The sequence below is a fragment of the Cyprinus carpio genome, chromosome B9, assembly GCF_018340385.1.
Source record: "Cyprinus carpio isolate SPL01 chromosome B9, ASM1834038v1, whole genome shotgun sequence".
NCBI lineage: Eukaryota > Metazoa > Chordata > Actinopteri > Cypriniformes > Cyprinidae > Cyprinus > Cyprinus carpio.
Genome location: NC_056605.1, coordinates 6,779,821 through 6,803,337, shown reverse-complemented (window position 1 = coordinate 6,803,337; position 23,517 = coordinate 6,779,821). Strand labels below are relative to the sequence as shown.

The 23,517-nt window shown below is 36.1% G+C and overlaps 1 protein-coding gene across 1 annotated transcript in view; it reads right to left on the bottom strand.

Annotated features, from left to right (window-relative positions):
- Positions 1–21,881: 21,881 nt before the first annotated feature.
- Positions 21,882–23,517, bottom strand: part of LOC109098602 (ephrin type-A receptor 3-like) — a 123,459-nt gene continuing 121,823 nt past the window's right edge. The window contains exon 17 of the mRNA XM_042730766.1: positions 21,882–22,225. Within this exon, the coding sequence (XP_042586700.1) occupies positions 22,120–22,225 (106 nt within the window). The 3' untranslated portion in view covers positions 21,882–22,119. The remainder of the gene's footprint in view (positions 22,226–23,517) is intronic.

The following is a 23,517-nucleotide window of genomic DNA, read 5'->3' as shown; positions in this document are numbered from 1 at the left end:
TAATGCATTAACATTCACAATGAGCAATAGCTACATTTGCTACAGAAGTTACTAATCTTTGTTAAAAAATACAAGTCTTAGCTCATGTTAGCTCATTAAATAACAAAGTTGCAACTTTCGATTTTAACAATGTGTTATTAAAAATTGGAATACCTAAGATTAATGAATGTTCAGAAGAATTTTTCATTGGCAGTTTGTAACTAATGAAGCCCTAATGTAAAGTGTTAATGAACAATAAAGAATCAAAACACTTTCAAACAATATCTAGGACATGTTGTAGTCCAGATTAAAATGGAAAAAAAATATGGAAATATATAAATATTATTTTATATTATTTAAATGTTTAGAAAGTAGCAGCTGTTTTTATTTATGGGGTTTCCAGGGTAAGGGCTGCATTTTCTGCAGTTTAGCGCCATCTGCTGTCAGAGAGTGAATGTGCTTTTATTCAGCGCATCTCTCACGTGTTCCTCCATGTGCTTCTCGTGCGTGCTTGTTTACATCAGGGTTCACATGCGTCTTTAAAGCAGCATACAGCTGTGTTGTGCATTTTGACCAGCTGATGGGAAAAGTATTCTTAAAATGCATTTCAAATTCTGAATAATTTGTAATATATAATTATTCTCGGTATTTGGAAGTGCCCACTAACAATATCGTGCATATTCATTACCATGATATATCGCATTACCGAATATCGGCACAAGTGACAATGCTGTTTGAAGGCATTTGTTTTTATATCTGCACTTTTGGCTTCAACAATTTGATCTCTATTAAAACACACTTTTTATTAGTCTCACTAGTTTTATTTAATTCATCCACATGTCCAACAATGTATACAGATGCATCACAAGATAACTCTAATTTATTCCTCTCTCAACCTTCATGGATAAATGATAAATGCCAGCTGCACCACATATCAAATCACTCTTTTTTTTTTTTTTTTTTTTTTTTTTTTTTTGCGATGGAAATGACAGTGAAGGAAATCAGATTTTAACCAGTTTTGTAATAAAATGGCAGATTCCTTTGTCTTGTTAATCGTGAACTTAATAGCTCCCACATCCAACATATGCACAAATAATATTTTCCCTCTTGCATAATTTGACTATATTACAGCTTGACAGGAAATAGGACACACCAATAATATACCTTGTTTGTTTTTATATTTTGTTCATACATCACGTCTATCTAATACTATCTCAAGCTCTTTACTGTTGTCTACCTAGTAGACAAATACACTAACTTAAAAAAAAATGTTTTAGTTGCAAATTTTTTTAATGTAATTATGCTTGTAATTTTGTCTAAACTGGGGCTCTGGTGTAAAAATAGCAATTAATTAGTTTCCAAAATTAAATATATTTATTTACAATACATTTATTAATTTATAAATAATTAATTAATAATACATTACATACATTAATAAATAATACATTACATTTCTTAATATCACATTTGTTAAAACATGTATCAGTGCATTCATTATGGATTTTCATATAGTTTAAGACTGAAAGTCTGGGACATGGTTAAAAAATAAAATATAACCATTTGAACGCATAGAAACATTTGCAGTTTTTATTTATTTATTTTAGTGCTGTCAAATGATTAATCGCATCCAAATTAAAAGTTTTTGTTTGTTATATAAATACAAACACATGCATGTATATATTTAAGAAAAATATGTTATGTTTATATATTAAATATTTATATATAATGTAAAATATAAGAATATGAAAATATAAATGTATAAACGTACATTTTTTTATAAATATACACAGTACACATACATATATAATGTAAACAAAAACTTTTATTTTGGATGCAGATAATCGTGATTAATTATTTGACAGCATTAATGAATTAATTAATTCATTAATTCATTAATTCATTGTTAAAAAAAAACTGTTAAAAAACAACCCATGGGACTTCGGTCATTAAACGTCTCAGGTTACGAATGTACCAATGGTTCCCTGAGTAGGGAACGAGACACTGTGACCTCTAGGGGTCGCTATGGGGGACGCCTAGTCATGACCTGTATCTGAAGCATACAGTACATTGAAAAAACACCAGCAAGTTGGCCGGCGACAGCCCCTGATGTCACTACTGGTGCAACTATAGAATAAATAGGCGCCGGGAGAACACGTCATTCACTTCTTCGTCTGAAGCTTGTGTCCGAAGCATGGCAGGAAAGCTAGAGGATGCAGTGTCTTGTTCCCTACTCAGGGAACCATGGTTACATTCATAACCTGAGACGTTCGTAACCTCACATGAGAGGAGAACTCTGAATTCAAGAAGAGAACAGCCCACGGAATTCAGCTCCTCAGAAGGGGAGAGAACTTGGGCAGTTAAGGGAAAGCTCCATGCTCACACATGGATTTTAGAAAGTGCGCAAAGTGTGTGTATATATATATATATATATGTATATATATATATATTGTAAGGGAAACAGGTCAATTTAGCTCAAAGGGAATCATTTAAGATTTTTTTAAGGGAATTCGAACAGAATCACTGTTTCACGGCTGATCACTGAAACGGCCAGCGATTCACTGAACGAGCCGTATAACATCAAATCTGCGCTGGATATTAATATCCAAAGTATAGTGAAAACACTATTAATTAGCACAGTAACAAGATCAGCAGTTTAAGACATTAACTTGTGAGCACAAAACACAAGATACTTCTCTTTTCAATATAAATAAGGCTTTATTAGATAAATCTAAGACATATAAACTAATCTAACACATAAGCACACGCACTCACACATTCACACAAGTTGCAGGAGGATAGAACGTTAGGAAAGAATGAGTTTAAGAGAATGAAAATGTGAAATCCCAAGTTTACAGCAATACGTGAAATTGCATAGACGTGATGAACAACCATTAATCACTTAATTAACCCTCGCACTGAGTTCCTCAATGAGGTTAAAATTATATAAGATAACACCAGTACAGATGTGAGTCTGGAGGTTACTTGCGTTGCCTGTTTACGCGGGGTTCCCTTTGTTGTCGCTGAAAGGGGGGTTTCCCGAAGTTGCTGATTGGCTGGAAGTTCAGTAGTCGTTGAATTGACGTCTTGGGAAGCCCGTGGTTGGGCGTAGGCTGAAGATGCGGAGTTGTGGGCTGGCTGAAGTTTCAGACGGGCACTCGAGGTCAGACTCGGAGACACGGCGTTACAAAACTTAACTCAGAACACGAAACTCTCAAACGGAAAAGAAAAGAAACTAAAGTAAAAGGACAGAAGTAAAGTTTGACGAGACTAGGTGGTGTTTCTTCTCATCGTGGCTAAGTAGCAGCAGGCGTGCAGGCCGAAGCACGCTGGAACGGCGCTCGAAGAACGCTAAAAGTGATGACAAAGCATGACTAAAAGCTTAAGCTAAAAGCTAAAGCTAGGAGCAGGCTAAAGCCGGCATGACTGATAGCAAAAGCTAAACGAAAGCTAAACGCTAAAAGCATGACTAAAAGCTTAAACTACAAGCAAAGCTAAAAGCAAAATTTGATGGTGTCCTGAGTATTTAAACTGGCCTTTTGGCCACACCTCAAATGTTGTCTTGACCAATTAGATATTGTCTTTTCTCGTGGTGTTGCGATGTTTGTCCCACCCATTCATAAATCATATGTTATCTTATCAAGCTCGTGGTCCGAATTTTCCCGCTCTTGCAGGGTATAATTTGGACATGATTCCTATAACAAGAATATGATACATTTGACAAATAACTGATGGTCAGAAATGTTTCAAGCAAGAAGATTCGAACACACACATACTAAACATGAATATGATCCCTTAAGCTATTGAAGAGTTATTTTAAAAAGACATACACAATAAGTGATTAGAAACATTATAATCAAATGTGGGGGTTACATGTATGATATGGAGTTGAGCAATGGACTGATATCCATTTAGAAGTCTTTTTTGAGTTCATTTTGGTGCATATATGCATTGGAAGGCATTCTCTGTGCCATTCTGGGGAGTAAGGATATGTCCTGTGGAGACCAGAGGGGTTAACAGGTCTCCTTAGGAATTTCAGTCTGGTTTTTCTAGGTGGGGGGAAGTCAATCCAACGATCTTGTTTAATCTCATGGCTTTACATGTGAGGGCCAGACTGTCCATCTCTTCGATTACTTGCCCCAAATTAGACAATCTCTTCTTCGAATTGAAATTGTCAATAATTGTTCTAATGGCGTTAATGTTGAAAGCTGTTCTGTGAAAGAGTTGGTTACCAGACTGTGGTGCTGGGAGTTGATTTACAACATCCTGCCTTTCTGTGGAATTCGGCTCATGTTTCAACCAGGCTCCCGATCGAATCTTTAATTTGTCTGGTTCACGCTACAATATATATATATAATGAATCATACTCACCCACCCAGGTTCCTGCGCTAGAGCCCCGATCAAGGGGCAACTCCCTTTAGTCCGGACCCTCAGTAAGGTGGTCACTATGAAACCATAGAACCAACCAAAATCATCACAGGTCCAGAATAGGAGACTGTCATGCAAGAAGTTCCCACCTAACCTCGGTCAGGTGGAGAGCTGGTGGTTTTAGGGGAATTAGGATGGGGAAGATAAGGGCAGATGTAAAAACCCTCAAAGGGAACAAGTAGATACTCAAATATTGCTCTGATTCGGATGAAAGCGCTGACGTCTTGTCTGGATCACATCCCTTAGGTCTTGCCTACATCCCTTTGACCCGCGATTCCTCCTTTCCCTACCCAAAGGTGAGGGAGGAGTGCGAGTAACGAAACTAGCCTTCTGTGCCCATCTCTGATCCTCAGACCGAGACGGACCAGAACCCCTACGTTGTTCGGGCTCAGACCTGGACAATGAAGGATTTGAAGGCCGCTGAGCGTGCCTTTGCCTCTCTGAACTTCTCGACTACCATCTCAATGGAGGTACCGCAAAGTTAGGAAGGCGAAACAGGAGCATCGAGAAGAAAGACCCTTTCTTTCTTCCCGATATCTGTGAGGTTCACCCTCAGATGTCTCTCCGTTACCACCATGGCCGACATAGACCTGCCCATGATGGAGGCAGCCTGCTTGGTAGCACGGAGAGAGAAATCTGTGGTGCAGCGCAGCTCAGCTACCTGATCAGGGGAAAGGTCCTCGCCTTTATCCAGGTCTTTCAGCAGATCAGCCTGATATGCTTGAAGCACTGCCATCGTGTGCAGTGAAGCCACAGCCTGACCTGCTGCTGTGCATGCCTTGCCATTTAAGCAAGATGCATCCTGAAGGGGCTTAGATGGCAAGGAGGGAGATTTAAGAGAGGACGTCTCCCTCACAGAGAGATAGCTAGCCAGTGTCTCTTCTACAGGGGGCATCCCCTCATCGCCTCGATGTTGGTATAACTCGTATGCTGAAACCGATGGATGCGAGAAGAAAATGGCCTCTTTCATTCCTTTTCGATCTCTTTATGGAGATCAGGCAGAAATGGAAGGCTCGTCTGAGCTGGATGGCTATGGTCGTCACCTTGCTAGCACACTTCCATGGTAAGACCAACTTTGCCGTGGCATGATCCATAACCTCCAACAGCTCTTCATATGCAGGGCAGGAGGATTGAGAAGGTTCAGCCTCAGCTTCTTCGCCATCCTCGGACATCTCCTGCTCTTCCTGGGCTGAACCCACCAGAGCATTAGCCTCTGGATCGGAAAGTGTTAAGGAAATAACATCATCCTCCAGCGGCATTCTCTTGTCCACAGACGACAAGCGCAAAAGGGAAAGTCCCTCTCTAAACTTCTCAGCCAGATCCACCTGTGATCCCCACGAGCTCATTCTCCTCCGTGCCTCAGCAGCGGCGGGTCCTGAACCGCGGGAAGCAGATGGCTGCCCCTCTTTCCTCGAAAAGAGAGACAAACGAGAGTGGAGCTTTTTCATTGAAAAACGCTTGCAATGCACACAGATTGCTCCCTCAAGGATATCACGTGCGTGCTCTTCACCCAAACAAAAAAATGCAAAGGTTGTGTCAAATAACAATGACACGAATGCATACACCCTCTAAACGCTTTGCTAGTAGTTGCCATGATTGATAGAGAAAGATTGCTCTTACCATGTTCAAATGCACACTTTAAACAAAACAGTCAGTGAAGACGAAGAAGAGAATGACGTGTTCTTCCGGTGCCTATTTATTCTATAGTCGCACCGGTAGTGACGTCAGGGGCTGTCGCTGGCCAAATTGTTAGTGTTTTTTAAATGTATGCTTCAGACACGGGTCACAACGAGGCGTCCCCCATAGCGACTCCTAGAGGACGCAGTGTCTCGTTCCCTTGAAAAGGAACACTCATTAACAAATATCTGTATAAAAGTGTAATTAAGGAAAGAGAGTTAATTGTTGTGAATCGTATTAAATTGCAAACATAATTAGTTATTTTGACTTTGGGCTCATGCAAGATGATTTAAAAAATTCTAATGATATAATGACATAACAGTTATTATAAACTAAACAATGTATTAAAGTGCCCCATTATGGATTTTTAAAAATTTCCTTCATGCAGTGTGTAACACAGCTCTAAGTGAATGAAAACATCCTGCAAAGTTTTAAAACTGAAAGTGCACCATGTATAAAGATATTGTCTCCCAAAAGAAAGAGTCGACTCTGAATCACTGAAATGAGTCGATTTTAAAACGAAACCCAGGCCGTTTCATGCTGATGTCACCATGAAGCATTAGCATATTACCCGCCTACTTGTTGGTATTTTCGCGTTGGTCTGAATGAAAATGCAAATGAATTCTTTGCCACTAGGCGCTGCTTTTGGAAAAAAAAATAGCGGTTTCCTCGGTAACGCTGTACACAAAGCAGCATTACAATCATGATGTAATGAAAATGAGACCAATCTGACCAATCATCGCAGATTAGCGTCACGCAAAGGAGGGGTTTGGAAAAATGAATCATTAAATGAATCGTTTGGGATTCATTGAGCAAGTAAATAAAAAATAAATGCATATTATAAGACAGTGAAAGTGTTTTTTGACCTTGCATGCATGTCAACCTGTTGTTGGGGATTCCCAAAACCAAAATATGAACCTCTCATAACTCATAGAGGCACTTTAAAAATTATGGTTAAGCTCATTATTATGACTGCAAAAATCTACTTGATGGCCATAATCATATTTCTCATAGTGATCTTGGGACTTGCGTGATGAAACACATGCATGAAAATCTCACACAATGTGAAGCATCTACACATTAAAGCTGCATAAAAGATAATTTCTCCAACTGAAAGACAAAAATATATAATATTTTAGCTGACTGCATAAGATACCTCCTCAGTTAATGTTTCAAAAGATTTCCAAAAGTGTTAGTGGACCATCACACAATTAAAACTGTACGAGTCATACCTCCATTCACAGGCTAGCATGGCCCGTTTGTTTGAAAGGGCCTGCCACAAGAAATCCTATTCTTCTAAAGAGAGAAAGACATCTCACTTCACGTGAGACAGGTTAATCTAATTGCTGCAGTTTCTGACCCCAAAAACAAATCCTGTTTCCATTCACTGCTCTCATCCTCCTCAACTCATCTCTTCCTCTCTTATTTGTGGTTGAGAGCCTGGTAAAGTTATCTGTATTTACAAAGGCTTCATCACTGCAACATCTAGATTTTGGTAAAACAATTAAATAATGCATGCATTGATCTGGTTATGACATTACTAGGAAATTGAGAAGCTTCGGAAACGAATCGCAACATGCTTGTAAAGGCCTCTGCACTGTCCCCATAAAGCCCTGCCTGATCTAAGCACTCCTAACAGTGTTTGACAATCCAAAGCACTAGTGAAAGAGTCATGGCCAGAACCCAAATGGTCAGTAATTGTAAATGTCAGGCATAATTAAGAGGGGAATAAATAGCTGTACCTTTGTGCCGGGGATCAACAATGCAGAATCCATGGAAAACACGCTCCCTCTTCCCAACGGGAGGCTTTTGTCTGGCAGCGCACTCCGACTGAACAAACCCTGTTGTGACAGCGCCTAATTGGAGAAACATGTTACACTTAATGAACAATAGCATAATAAGTGGTTTGTGATTCATGAAAGAGTTTGTTATCGCCACAACATCTGTTTCATCCAAGACGCCAACATGAAATAATTTCTCAGTTTCCCATGAGATAAATAAAGCAACCGTGTCTCAACGCTTTTTAAATCCCGAAAAATCATGATGGAACCAACAAGAGAGTATGTTTTGCAGTTTATAGAGTTGAGAATATTATCACGATTCCAAGAATCGCACAGATGCAAAATAATGGAGATAAAAAAAGAGCTTAAAATTTATAATGAACAATGTAAGAACAATAGAAGCCCCTTATACTTTGGTGTCCAATATTTTATTTTTTTATTTTTTAAGCATTAGAGGCACAAGTTACAATTTTATATATATTTGATAAACTGGTATCATAAAATTAGCCCCAAAAAAGTAGAATTTCATAAACACATAAAATGTCTGTATCCTCTTTTAAACTGTGATTTTGGTCTGTTCAGTACCTAAGTAATTAAAGTAATTAAAAAAGAATAAACCTATCAATAATAATAATAATAATAATAATAATAATAATAATAATAATAATAATTATTATTATTATTATTATTATTATAGTATTTTCTTATTTTTAATAATAATATTGTTTCTTTTACAGATTATATATATATTTAACCTCAAGTATTTTGTCTGTTTAATTGAAATTTTTGACCTTCTAATGCCAAGAACCAACATTTTATGAAAGTTTATAAAAATTTTCAGACCATAAAAAAGTGCTACAAAAAAGGAAACAAACAAATGTTATGAATTAAAAAAAAAAAAAAAAAAAAAAAAAGGCACAAAACCAGTCTTAAGTCACTGGGGTATGTTTGTAGCAATGGCCAACAATACATTGTATGGGTCCAAATTATACATTTTTCTTTTATGCCAAAAATCATTAGGATATTAAGTAAATATCATATTCCATGTAGATATTTTGTAGATTTCTTACTGTAAATATATCAAAACTTAATTTTTAATTAGAAATATGCATTGCTAAGAACTTCATTTGGACAACTTTAAAGGCGATGTTCCCAATATTTTGAGTTTTTTTTTTTTTTTTTTTTTTTTGCACCCTTAGATTCCAGATTTTCAAATAATTTTATCTCAACCAAATATTTTCCTATCCTAACAAACCATACATGAATTTATAAAATTTCAGAAAATTGACCCATATGACTGGTTTTGTGGTCCAGTGTGACATATACATAAAATCATCTCAGAAGGACACTGTCTTGACCAGATATGAAAAGCCTGATTTGGAATGAGTCCAGCAGTGAGATTAGGGTTTCAAAATTCCCGAGGAATTACTATGTTTAAGGCTGGACTGGATTTTATGGTAGAAGGCGGAAAGGATTGGTCATGTCTGAAGAGCATGGAAACACTGCACATGCAGGGGGAGGCAAGACAAGCTAATGAAAGGAATGAAATTAAAACACAAAAACAACTGCATTCCTCAAGATTTGTGGATTGGGAAACCTCAGAGCAGACGTTAGAGCAGCCTCTTCAGCGGTTGGTAGCCTGTAGGGCCGCGTCAACCTCAACGTCAAGAACTCTTAGGTCAAAACAGTCACCGCTCAGTGTTGTTTTACAAGTGAGTTATGGCCTGCATACAGCTGATTCCCTCTGCTCTTCTCAGGCTGGTTAATAGCTCTGCTCTTGTGGGCTCTTCTCCCAGCATGCAGCTTCCAGGCAGCTCTGTGGTGTCTTTGTCTGCTGGCCGCTGCTGTCCGCGGGGAGCCTCGTCCACCCCGTCCCCCTGGTGTCCAGATGTTGCCCGGTCAACCGGCCCTCAGTGCAGCGGCCTGACCTGCTCCAGCACAGTTTACCTCAGTGAAATCAACTCAACATACTGGAGCATTTCCTGAAACAGAAACAAACATCTGTTCCAATTTAAATTACTTTAAATAATAGTGCATTTCAAGATTACATCAAAACTGTCCAGGCTGATTACAGTCTTGAAAATGAATTGTGCATTTTCATTTTATGCAATGCAATTTAAAATACGATATAAAACAGATATACGTTTTAGGAATAATTTATACTGTGTAAGGAAAAATAATGTAAAAAAATATTAATATAATTAATAATATAAAAAATTAAATTACATAAATCAATTTAAATAATAAATTGTTATTTTTATGGTATTTTGTTATTGCACTAAAGCCTAAATCAATAATTCAAATATTTTCTGGAAAATATTATTGTTAATAATTTTTTTTAATTAAAAATTCGCAGTTTGAAAACCTTTAGTGTAACTATGTATAATGCTTTTTTCAATTTAATTTACTTTAATTTAATTAATAATAAATTAATCATTTAATTTTAATATATTTTTTATATTTTTAGTTTCTAAATCACTTTTATTAATGCTATTTATTGAAATTTGATCACGCTTAAAGAAAATTGCAAAATTTACTTAAAATTACATTTGACCTGATGTTGATGACAAACGTTTTGTGAAAATAAAATACCCTTTCACTGACCATTTACTGCAAGTGGAAATAAAATAAAATACAAATAATAATAAAAATGCACTTATTTATTATTATATTTTTATTTATATTTTTAATTTATATTTATTTACATATCTTGTTTGAAAACCCTTGGTGTAAATTAACAAAGTCAGGTTGATTTAATCATGTTAAATACTTTTTCCCCCTTAAAAACCATCCATCCATCCTCCAAATGTTTGTCCTCTGTAGGGTTGGACGGACGTAATACCTGATAACCTAAATCTTACCACATAAAGCCACATGAATTTTTACAATTACAGTGTACCTGTTTCTTCACTATGAGCAGAGATTAGAGAAAGCATTTTAACCCTTATTTGAAAAAGAATAAAACAAGCATGGATAAGCAAGGACAAGCATGCTGCAACAAAGATCAATCACCAGCAAAAATGTCCAAACTTGAGACATATAAGTCAAGATAATTAATCTCACTGATAGCTGGTGAAATACGTCAAACAGTCAAGAGCTATGATCACTGCAGTCGCACCTCCAAGTGTCACATTCAGGGTCAGCGGGGAAGTTTTGAGAGATCAGTCAGCAAAAGGGCACTCGATCACCAGCCTCTGGTCCATACCATAAAAGTCGAAGGGGAAAGATGATGATTGTTAGAGGCCTGTAAATCTTCTATAGGGTTCAGTTAACTGCTTTTGATCTGTGGCAGCACTGTATGAAATATATCTCCAATATGAGATCAGAGAGTGGGAGCCGATTGTAAAGGCTGAACTGCAGAAGCTTCAACGCCGCCAACGAAATGTCATAATCAAGAGAATCTCGCCCTGAGACGGGTTCGAGCTGTGGTTGCCCGGCTCGGTCATTGTGTGATGAGCAGCCTCTTCAAATCACTCATCCTTTGTCTGAAATCAATTATCATTGTGAAGATGGAGGCTGCGAGACATCACAGACCCAGCTGTTGCTCTCTGTACTTATTAGCCTCACTCTGAAGACAACCGTAGTATTAATCTGCAAACTCAGGACAAATGTAATTACGCCTGCATTCAATAGCTGTCACGCTTAAAAACCCTTGCCGTTATGTATTGTTGTGGGATGTACAGATTAGGGTTTCATAATTAGTTCATGTCGACATGCATATCGTAAAGCAGCAGTGATGTAATGGACCCAAGCTAATTCTCCAAACCGGAGAAAAGGATGCCTGATCTGGACCATGGAAATGAAGACGTCTGTTCTTCATCTCCGTGGCAAATGTTTGGAAATGAGTAAGTGTGCTTGAGTGGTTTTCAGTTGTCCCACTTCAGACGATTCAACACAATCAATCACAGAATCATCTGGTAAATCTTTAAGACATGAAAAGGGGAAAAAGAAAGAAATAAGAATAGTAGCTTCTGCCTAAACCAAGGAGGTCTGAATAAAGCTTTTTCCTTGTCCTACCGCGAATACACTACTGAACCATTTTTTTAATGCTAAAATACATTTTTCTTAACCCAGTTTAATGTTCATTGACTACCACAAGTATGCTATTCATGGGTTTACTCACCCCAAAAGTGTAACCATGAAGCATCCCTGGCACCATCAACATTTTTTAAGAGCAGTCAACTTTTGAAGTGGATCAAAAAAGTTCATCAAAGTTGCAAGAATGCAAGAATGCATTTTGGTTTTAGGTTTGATGAAAGGTTTTGATATTACTTCTAAAAAATAGTCGAAATACGTGGCTACCTTTAAGTAGCCATCAACTGAGAGAGATTCTGTATGATGTATTTACTGCATTTACCAACAGAGGCTAACTGGGCCATGATAACCAGCCAAACAGCATATAAAATTCTGCATTCTGATCCTTTGATTTCATCTCGGATTCTAATTTTTGTGGTGTAAGAAAAAAACATGCCATCAGAGTGATTAATATGCTTCCTAGAGATGCAATATTAATTGTGCAGAATGTCAAGGGCTAATATTTAATACCTTGAGATTTGTATGAAATAGAGATGGAGAGAAAAGATTCTTTCCTCGGCTGTAAGTGGAAAAACCTCATTGTGGAGTATTTGTGATGATAATTTCCCCTGCGCATCCGACAGATCATTTGTTAAGCAGACAAGAACAGAGAAGAGTGTTTAATCCCCCGACCTGTTTCCTACTTGGAGTGACATTGAATTTTCCCTTGGTTCCAGTGAGATTGACGAACCAGTCCAGTCTCAGTACTACAGAGACCCCCTCCTCAATGTATGTCTCAGCCATCATCCTTTCTGGCACACAGCGCACATCTCCTCCAGCTCATGCCGTGTGTGTGTGATAAAACACTGTCAGGCCAGCGCTCCGGCCCCGAGGCCCTGCTTCCAGTCAATCATGCCACCAGCCGACACTTTTAATTGTTTTTCAGTCATCATTTGCATGCTGCTGTATACATTTTTTAACATGACAACAACTATTTATTAATCAGTATTTTTGTCTTCTGTAGCAGTTAAAATATCCTTGAATTTTGTTCTAGAAACAATAGACCTTACAGTTAACAAACATATGTTTTAAGAACCTTTTCAAAATGTTTCAAAAACACTGTTTCTTGGTTTAGGTGAAAACATTAAGGGAATGTTCGTTTATATGATTTTGCAAACATCATTGAAAGGTTACTTTTGAATGTTGCCTGAACCGTATGAAACAAGTAGTGATAAAACAAACAAACAAAAATACATAACATTCAGCAAAAATATTTCAGAAAAATGAACATACAACAAAAATTTTGTGCAAACAAAGTTTTAATTGTCAAAACAATCCATGTTCACACAGATCAGCAAAAAACACTGCATTATGCACTCCAGGTCAGTAGTTGGCGATGTCGCTTTCTAAAGAAACTTTATGCAAACATGTTATATGCATGACAAATTTGCATTTAAACAATAATGGTATTGTTTTCAAACACTTGCACGTTGAAACCCATTTTCAAAAGTTTGCATTTTAAGACCCCCTGTTTTTAGATGAAAATTGTATCATCTAAACTTTCCCTAGGATCAGATAACATTCTGTTAACATTACTGCAAATACATTTGTTCATAACTAGATAGTAGGAATAATAAATTTACTATTTCACAGATCACAATGCAAATACATTCATTCATAAATAGTTTTTAACATAAGAAAGCAACTCATACAGGTTTGGAACAGCATGAGGGTGAGTAAATGATGACAGAATTTGCATTTTTTTGGTGAACTATCCCTTTAACATGAACTGCAATGAAGAATACTTTTACAGCATTTATTAATCTTGGATAACGTTAATCTTAAACATTTACCAACACCTTTTTAAAGATCATCTGTTAACATTAATCTAGTTAATGCACTTTGAACATGAACATTTCAACACAATCTAATCCCAATTCATAACTATTTTACTTTTTTTTGGCAAATTAGTGGCTAATTCGTATTTGAGAGTTTGCAAATCTCATTCATGTGTGTGTGTGTTTGTGTGTGTGTGTGATCTGCTGATGCCTTAGTGATGCTTATATTTAGGGGTGGGGTTAGGGACATGCCTTTTATTCATTTTTATCTAGGAAATGTATATTTTAATTTATACAAATTTTCCACCTTGTAAAATAGTTAAGTTTATCTTTGAGATCAGGTTGGAACATTTTTATTAAACAATGTTAATAAAAGGTTATTAATTTTGTAAAATATATTACTCATCATTATATTGCTCATTAACCCAAGGTCAACAAATGAGACCTATTTGTAAAATGTTACCAAATTTTTTTTTCTTGCAAAAAAACGTAGCAAATGAAGTCAGAAAAAGAAACTCAAGATACAGTATATTCAAGATATGCTCTTAAGGAAAATAAGTTATATCCTTATTGATTATTATTTATGTATTTATTTGTCCATTTGCTTCTCAATTAAATGCAACTTCCTTTAAGAATGTTTGGATATTTTACTAAAACTCTATCTCAAAAAATAAATCCTTTTTCAGTACAACGCACAAGTGTCTATTGAAACAGAAACAGGTTGTGGCATTGATCCATTTCTACATTTTTCTTCTTGAATCCTAGTGTCTTTGAGGACAGAAAAACAAGTAAATGATAAACACATGACCTGCCAACTTTATCACTGACCCAAGACCCTTTCCAGGAAGTGACCTATGTGGACGACGTTCACTCAGCCCTGAGACTGCCAAAAGAAAGGCTGCTTATGGCTTTGCAAGGTGCTGCTCGGCTTTGTGCTACAGCTGCAAACAGCTGGAGGCTTTTGAAAGCGCTGGAGTTTTTTCAAGAAAACTCAGCTGTCTTGTTTGTCATTCTGGTCATCTGATCCGTTGCACATGAGTGGAAGTTTAGAGGTCGTTTGACTTCAAAGTCTTGCCACCTACTTTGTCTCGGAGGAGCTCCCCTAATCCTCTACTTGTAGCCACACCGTTGAGGACAGTGGACTCTTTTGCAATTTGTTTTTGAAATTCATGACAAAGACTACACAAAACCTTCTAAAATTTCACCACTTTGAACCGTAACTTACCATAGCATGAGATTATGATGACCTACTCACACAACCCCGCTGGAATGAAGCCAGCTATGAAATCAGAATGTAATCATTAGAGCTGAACTCCACGACATGTACCGTGCAGTCCAAACCGCTCTGAGACCGTATTAAAAATCTGGAAAATCTGATTTGTTTTGTTTCAAAAGAAACATTTTTCAATGAATGTTGATGTAAAAATTAAAACACATTATAATATTTGAAGTTTTTTATGCATTATACTTTCTAAAGGTGTTGCAATAAATAGATAAGTATCATTGATGTATTATGATTGTGGTTACAGTTATTCACAAGATCATACAATGCTTCATAAGGTGAATTGCAAGACATAATTAATGCATTAAAACTATTTTTATAATGAATTATATATAAAGGATTCATTATATAAAAGGATTTTGTTTACCACATATTTAAATTTTAATAAACAGTTTTATTAAAATATTTGTTTTGAATATATTAATAATGTTAAATATAATCTCGCTCAACATCCCACCCAAGAAATACTAATAAAAGATTTTTCCAAACTACTTCATTCAAGTTTTTAAGTCTTTTTCGTCATTATCATATCAGGACAGCTGTATCACACAAACCCCCCCTTTTTTTTACTTTATGCAAGTGTTATTTTAGTATCATTGAGGTACTATAATATGCATTTATTAATATCTCGCAAATCCTCACATCCTACATTTAAAATAAACTGAATTAAATAAGTAAGCATGCTCATCAGCTGTATTTAGATATGTATTATTATTTATACTTTGAAATGTATAAATGAATGTATAATCTAGACAAAAAGGAGCATCATGTCATGGACCCACATAATGAATGCACTTAAATTCACTGATTTTTTTTCTTCAATATATATTTAATAATAATAATAAAAAATAACTAAAAAACTGACTTTCTACTAGAGATCCCCACTGCATCTCTAATCCCTGTACTAGGTGTTTGGCTAACAGTCCTCATAAGAAATCCCACCTCAGTACCCGAGGAGCACATAAAAGCACCCATCTCACATGACTAATGTAGTTCACCTACCCCATCGGACCATATTATCACACACAACACTCCTGCGGCCTTGTTATACTTATGTGGGAAAGATACAGTGAGTCAAAGGCATTGACTCTGCACTTATACCTGCCTGTCTGCTTTACATTTCATTTCATTATCCTCAGCCCACATGAGTCCTTCTGGAGCAGAGCAGTAGATCACCTGCTGAACAAATTGAGCAGCATCCCACATACTGAATTCATTGCCTCTGAACCAAGGAGCAAGGGCCTGCTCTCCCCCGCTCTTCCTGTGAACATCATGCACATCTGCAGCAGCACATCTGCTCACTCTCAAGCTCTCTAGGTAGAGCCGAGCCGGTATCATTCATCCTGCTGGGAACAGCCATGTTTGAATGCCTTGGAATTCTAAAGATAGGTCGCGTTAAAATCGCACAATAAATTATACGCCTAACTATATCTGTAAGGGTATGAAATGTTTTATCGATAGAGGGCTTTAACATGGCCTTCCCAGACAATCCATAATGTTCTGAGAACAGAAGCCTGCAAACTTGTGGAGCTGCTAACCATATGTGCAATGCTAAAACTAAAGCCTTAGGAGGCCTTCGCGTTGCCAGAAAGCGTTGTCACTTTTTCCAAACACTCATCTTCATTGTTAGATTTACGGTGGTGATATTTGATTCGTATTTTGGAGAAATACATTCCAAAAATGTCACTTTCAGATAGCATAGCCTATCCCAAACAATGCCTGCTTTGTTTAAACTGGCCTGCGTTTTAAAAAATAAACCAATGAGTGGAAGACTGTGATGTAAGGGGAAAGGGAAGAAAAAAGAGGAGTTTTTTTTTTCTTTTTTCTTTTTAATTGCGCACTGAAACTACAGGAGTCTTAGACTTACTGCTGATGGATGGCAAAAATGACATCCTCTAATTAAATCCTTTCTTTGTGGCTGTCAATGGGTACGGTGTGTGCCAAATATCTTTGTGATTTGCAGGTTATTTTAGTTTGTTTGGAGTGGAACAGTGGTAAGACAGAAAACTTACAGAGCAGTTAAATCTCACTAATTAGATAGTGCATACGACTGTTGACTGTTAATAATCATCCGCTGTCCAGAAAAAAAGATTTATTAAAGGAAAAAATAGAGGGAGAGAAAGTTTGAAATAAAATGAAAACTACTGTATGTAATGGATATGGGCCACTGACAAACATGGATTTGTAAAACGTAGAAACCCTACAAAATCTATTTTAAAATGCAATTGGCAAGTTATTAATTCAATCTAATAAATATATTCATGTTGGTTTCATATATAACCGCTCAAAAGTTAAGGGTCTGTGAAATGTTTTCAGGTTTTTGAAAGAAGTCTCGTATGCTGCATTTATTTTGTTAATAAAAGAATAATAGAAAATTTTTCTGAATTTCTTCTATCATTGATAGATAGACATTTCAAAGGAACAATTTATTTGAAATATAGATAATTTAACTTAACTTAACTTAACTTAACTTAATTTTTTAAATCTTTACTTTACGGAAGATTGTTTCCACTACAGGATGAAAAAAAAGTTTTTCATAATCCAGATTTTTTTCCCTTACAATTCTGAGATATCTCACAAATCAAAATTCTACATTCAGAATTGCAAGATATAAACATAGAATTGCAAGATAGAAATGCAAAATTGCAAGAGTTGAGAGATATTAACTTTGTGAGTTGTGAGATAAAGACAGAACTGTGATATAAACAGAACTGTGAAGTATGTAGTGTATATATTTTATTGATGTTACACCATTTACATTTTAATTATTTAATAAAAAAAAAAAATTTGCATGCGCACACACGTGTGTGTGTGTGTGTGTGTGTGTGTGAAACCAACATTAATATAAAGATTACATTTTTCAAGGATGCCTTTCATTAAGTAGATTTTTTTTTTCACTCTTATTCATCATCTGAGGCATCCTTACTTATCACTGATCCTGGAATAGTTGTTTGTCCATGGTGGGTGGTGCATCAGCAGGTGTTCATTTACGGTCCATGCACCACAGAGATGACCTTAATAAATCTATTAGCCACCCACTGTATAGTGCATGCGTCCAGAGCAGCGTCTAAAGAGCAGCCATGTGGGGCTCCCTGAGGCCTAAACATAATAGTGTCTTATCTGAGCCTAGCAGAATCTGTGACCCAGATCAGACGCCTGTGAGCGTCCTCCTTCACACCTGCTGAGAGCCCAAAACACAGTGCTGATATTCACACTTTTGAGGTGATGATGAAGAGCTTGCACAAATTAATCTATTTATTCTGATTAATTTAGAAGAACTAGGAGTTTCCACAATGAAAGGATACTGTATAGGTCAATGACTTGCTGATTTTATATTATTTTATTTTTTTATTATTTGTATGTAATAAGTCATTACATATATTATAAAAAATTATATGAATGAAAACATACCTTCTACACATTCAGTCAAATTTAAAAAATATCAAATATAATTTTTAAGGGAATTAAAAATGGGATTTTTAATGATTTATTATTTTTAACTATGATTTATATATTAATTTTTTATCACAGTTAAGCACAATTAATAATTAATAAATCACACACACACACACACACACACACACACACACACACACACACAAACACTGATATACAATATCACACACACACACACATATATATATATACACACTCTACAACTACACTTTTACCTTCATTTCATTCATTCATTTTCTAAATGAATTTCAATTAATTTAATCAATGAAAATAAAAATCTTAATCAGAAAAGTGGGGTGTTTTCAGTCTTTTAATATAAATATATTTAAATATATCTACATATATTTTTCAGTAGCTTAATAGAAAAAAAATATTGTAACTTTATTGACTATAATATATGTTTTTTTTATCATAGAGGGTGTGTGTGTGTGTGTGAGAGAGAGAGAGAGTGTGAGCAAAACAAACAGTAAAGCGAGACACTTTCATCTTAGCATTCATTCTTTAGAAAATATTTTGAGAATGTTTATTATAAAAATATAAATGTTTCCACTACAAATCATTTTACATTAGTAGACAAGGCCATCTACACACACACACACACACACACACACACACACACACACACACACACACACACACACACACACACACACACACACACACACATCAATCTAAAGAAGGGGAACAGGACGCAAAACAGTATTGCTCTTCAAAAAACATCATCTTCAACAAAGTAAAATATAAAAACACTGATAGGGTCGAAACATAACCATGTCATAACTTACTGAATGCTATGAAAAAAATAAAATAAAATAAAATCGGCACTGTGTATGGTGGTTTGTTGCTAAGAAATAAATAATAAGTCATTATAATTGTTTTTATGTAAAACAAATATAATACAAAATAACATAAAATATCATACAAATGAGTTTTGTAAAGGTTGCACAGATATTTTGTTCATTCTTTTATACATACATACAGACATTTGTACAAAGGGATGGCCGGGTAAATAATAGTACCTCTACAGTCACCACTGCTATCACCACAGGTCCAGTTCACATATGTACATGCTGACAGCAGGGAGAAAGCAACATTTACAGGCAGAATGAAAGGGACGAAGAGGAAAAATGGACTGTTCCTTCATAATGTAGTGCAGTACATGGTCAGACCGTCATTTGTGCACCATTAGTGGTATTTTTGATTTTATGATCAGGATGTCTTAAGAAAATATTCGGATAATGATATTAAGCCCATATGAAGTCTCAAACTAATAAATGATGAAGAACCTTGCATTTTGAAGACTGTCCTTCAGCTGTCCTTTTCTGAATAACCCTCCACATGAAACTTCTGGAAGATATCATAGTCCTGATCTCAGTGTGAACTTTGCTGCAGGAAACCACAGAGCATGGTAATGTACAGAATAGCACACTACCGTTCTACTCTTACTACTCCTGAAGTATATATTTTATATACTGCGCACAGTATGCAAATGTTCTGAAAGCATGGAATCTCCAGGCAAAATGTGCAGTATTCAACAGAGCTTCACAGAATAATGAATCCCACAATGCAACATGCTTAATTTGATTTTCTATTTCCAGTATAATTAAATACTGCATGTAGCTGTAATATCGGAGTTATTTTTTTTTTTCACAAAGCAGTTCAGTGTAAACTCTGCCCTGTGGATTTCATTGGACTTTGTTAACAGCAATGATTGCCTGAAACGTCTGAACCTCTTTTGACAGGTGGCTGCCTGATTGAGTCGACCAATGAAATCGTCTGTGGGGTGGGGTTTGCGCTTAAAGGGATAGTTCACCCAAAAAAGTTCCAACACTGGATGAATTTAATTTGCCTGTGGAAGACAAAAGATATTTTGAATAATGTTGGTTACCGAACAGTTTTGGTGCACATTGACTTCTTTGCACATTGCACATTGTATAGCTTTTTTTCTTCTTCTAAAAACAAACAAACAAACAAAATCTCATATCTTCTATGTTCTGCATAAAAAATAAAGCCAGGCCTGGATTGACGTGACTATGAGTAAATGAAGACCAAATGTTCATTTCTAGGTGAACTAGTTTAGAAAAAAGATAAAATCACAAGTGATATTTAATGATCTTTCTTGACTCATTATTTGATTGGTTGCCAAACGCTAAACTCAATGTGAAGTGACATATACAACTTATTTTCTTTCCGTAATCTGATTTCAAGGATATTCAACAAGAAAAAATGGAGGGTGGGACTTTGTTTAATCAATTGGGAACTGATTTGGATTGGGAACTGTAGGTGTTGCCAGAATGTAATCAGGTGATTGGAATAGAGAGCATCTGTGGGGACGAACGAAAAGTGAAGCCAAATCCGAGGTGAATCGCGTCAAATCAAAATCAAGTCAACATGATTTCAGTATGAATTTTACACATAATTGGATTAAAAAAATGCAAAGAAACCTGATTTATTTTCAAGTTGATAATTGCATGTCACTGACTTAACTAAGATGAGGTCACATGACAATTATTTAACATGTTGTGGCAAAATCTTTTGTTTCACATACTAAACAAAACGGGGAGTGTTCAGTATGTAGTAAGCTAGTATTTTATTTCCAACACAGCCTATGTACCTCATATACATCCTATCTGAGTCCAAATCCTGCTGGTATAGAGAGCTGCAAGGATGATATATATTTGCAGGCCAAAAAGTTCACATTTTAGCACTTCCGCTTCCATCTTCAATGGATTTTGTGAATGGACTTTTGGTTAAACGCCTAAAATAAGCTCTGGAAGTGTAAGAGCCTATTTTCAACAATAATCCAAAAACCAATGGCAAACTCCTATCGGAGATACAAGATTTGGGTTGGCCTGCAAAAACACATCATCACTCTATTCTGACCGCTTTTCTCATGTGATGCATTATGACTGTTACTGATTCTAGTAAACAGTTCCTTTTCTGTATATTGTATTGTTTTATTAGATAATGAATCCATATATCATCTGAACACAGTGGTGCAAACAAACATGTTTCATGGGCTACATTAGGAAATAAACCATTAAAATGGCATGTTTACCCAAAGTCTCCGCTCCTCCATCCCTGATTCTGGAGAATGGTTCTCTGCACTTGCAGATTAATGGTCAATTATCAAATATATAGCCAAACGTTTCAGATCCTAACAAGCATCACCAGATTGCTCTAACAGTAACCATCTGTATTTCTCCTGCCGTTCTTCAGAAGAATCAATAAAGGGGGCTTTTCTACAAGAAACCACCAAAACTCTGGGGTGCAAGCTATTGCCTCTCTGAAGTGCTACCTTCCAAAAGGAAGACGGATGCCTATGCAAAGTTTTTCCTGAAGGCTTTTTAATGCTCCCCTGCCACATGTGAAGAGCTCTTCGTTAAATCCGTTCAGATCGAACCGGCTTCCATCCTCTAGGAGGAGCCATGCGGCTCATCTGCCTCTCTCCCAGCTGATAATCGCTGGGAGAAGCGCTCATCTTCTTTGCCCCTCGTGCCCAGGAAGACGTGATCTTTCTCCAGGAAGGTTGTTCTGCTTCGCACATGTGTTCAAGAATTGTAGTTCCACTTCCTCTTTTCGTTTAAAATCTACTTCCTGTCTGTTAAAGCCAAAGCAGCATCAATCTCGTTTAGGTGTCTTTCATTTCCATCGCTCATTTTTTATTTTACACAGGAACTGGACCGTTCTTTGAGTGTGTTTCAAGTGTTGTTAGGCTGCTCACGATCTTCTTTTGAGGTCCAACAATCGTCACACCAACTTTCTTGAAGTCCCTGTTTGTCAGAGAGGAGAGAGAGAGACAGTGAGGATGGGTAATATAGCGCTCGCGGTTTGACATACGGTGACATTAATGACAAGCCCGCAGCGGCGCTCTGCCTCAGATCGCTAGTGTCAGTCATGTAGGCCGAAGTATTCCAGGAGGACACCATGCTGCCATACGCATACAATAAGCTGAGAAGCTGGACTCGTGACAGACTTTGTGTTATAACTTAAACACTGGGCTGATTTACAGCTTCCTGTGATGAGAAATTGGAGTAGCTGCTTCATTTTCTGAGACGGTTATTTCTACTGTAATTTGAAAGGAACAGCACTGTAAGGGTTACCCCGGAGGGAAAAAGAACGACATTTTTCATTTAATGAGATCCATGCAACAGCTGACAGGAGCTTGCATTATTTACAATCGTGGATAGACACTCCAGACTTACCATATGGATGAGTTCATCCCGTGTGCACATATCCGACTCAGTCTCATAGGAAAAACGTGACTCTACATGGGTTTTTGCACAGCGTAAAATGCGTCGCTGCAGGTACTGTCACAGGTGAAATGAACAGCAGTGGTGCTGAAAAAACTGTTTACTTTTTACTACGACAAGGTTATGAGGAGTAATGAGTAAAATTTGTTCTGTTCAAATAAAGATATTGCATGGGTTCAGTATATACACTATTGTTCAAAGAAGTCTCTTAGGCTTCATTAATTAGATAAAAAATACAGTAAAATCTGTAATATTATGAAATATTATAAAATGAAAATGTTTTCTATACATACTGTATATTAAAATGTATTTTTTTCCTGTGATGCAAAGCTGAATTTAGTAGAATAATAATTCAAAACTACAGTCTTCAGTGTCAGAAATCATTCTAATATGCCGATTTGCTGCTCAAGAAACATTTCTTATTATCATGTTGATAACAGTTGTGCTGCTTAATATTTTTGTGGAAACTGTGCTTTTTTTTGAAGGATTCTTTGATGAATACAAAAGTTCAAAAGAACAGAATTTATCTGAAACAGAAACTTTTGTAATATTATTGTAACTTTCAATTTAACATAAATAAAATACAGAAATAAGTATTTATTTCTAAAAAATAAAATAAATAAAAAAATAACCTCACACTTTTGGATGTGTGATTAAAATAATTATTGGAAATTGGATATTAACATTTTGAATTAAAATAATGAATATTGTAGTTGCAAATTTGTTTAATTTAAATACATCACATAATAATAATAATAATAATAATAATAATAATAATAATAATAATAATAATAATAATCTAATTTAAACAT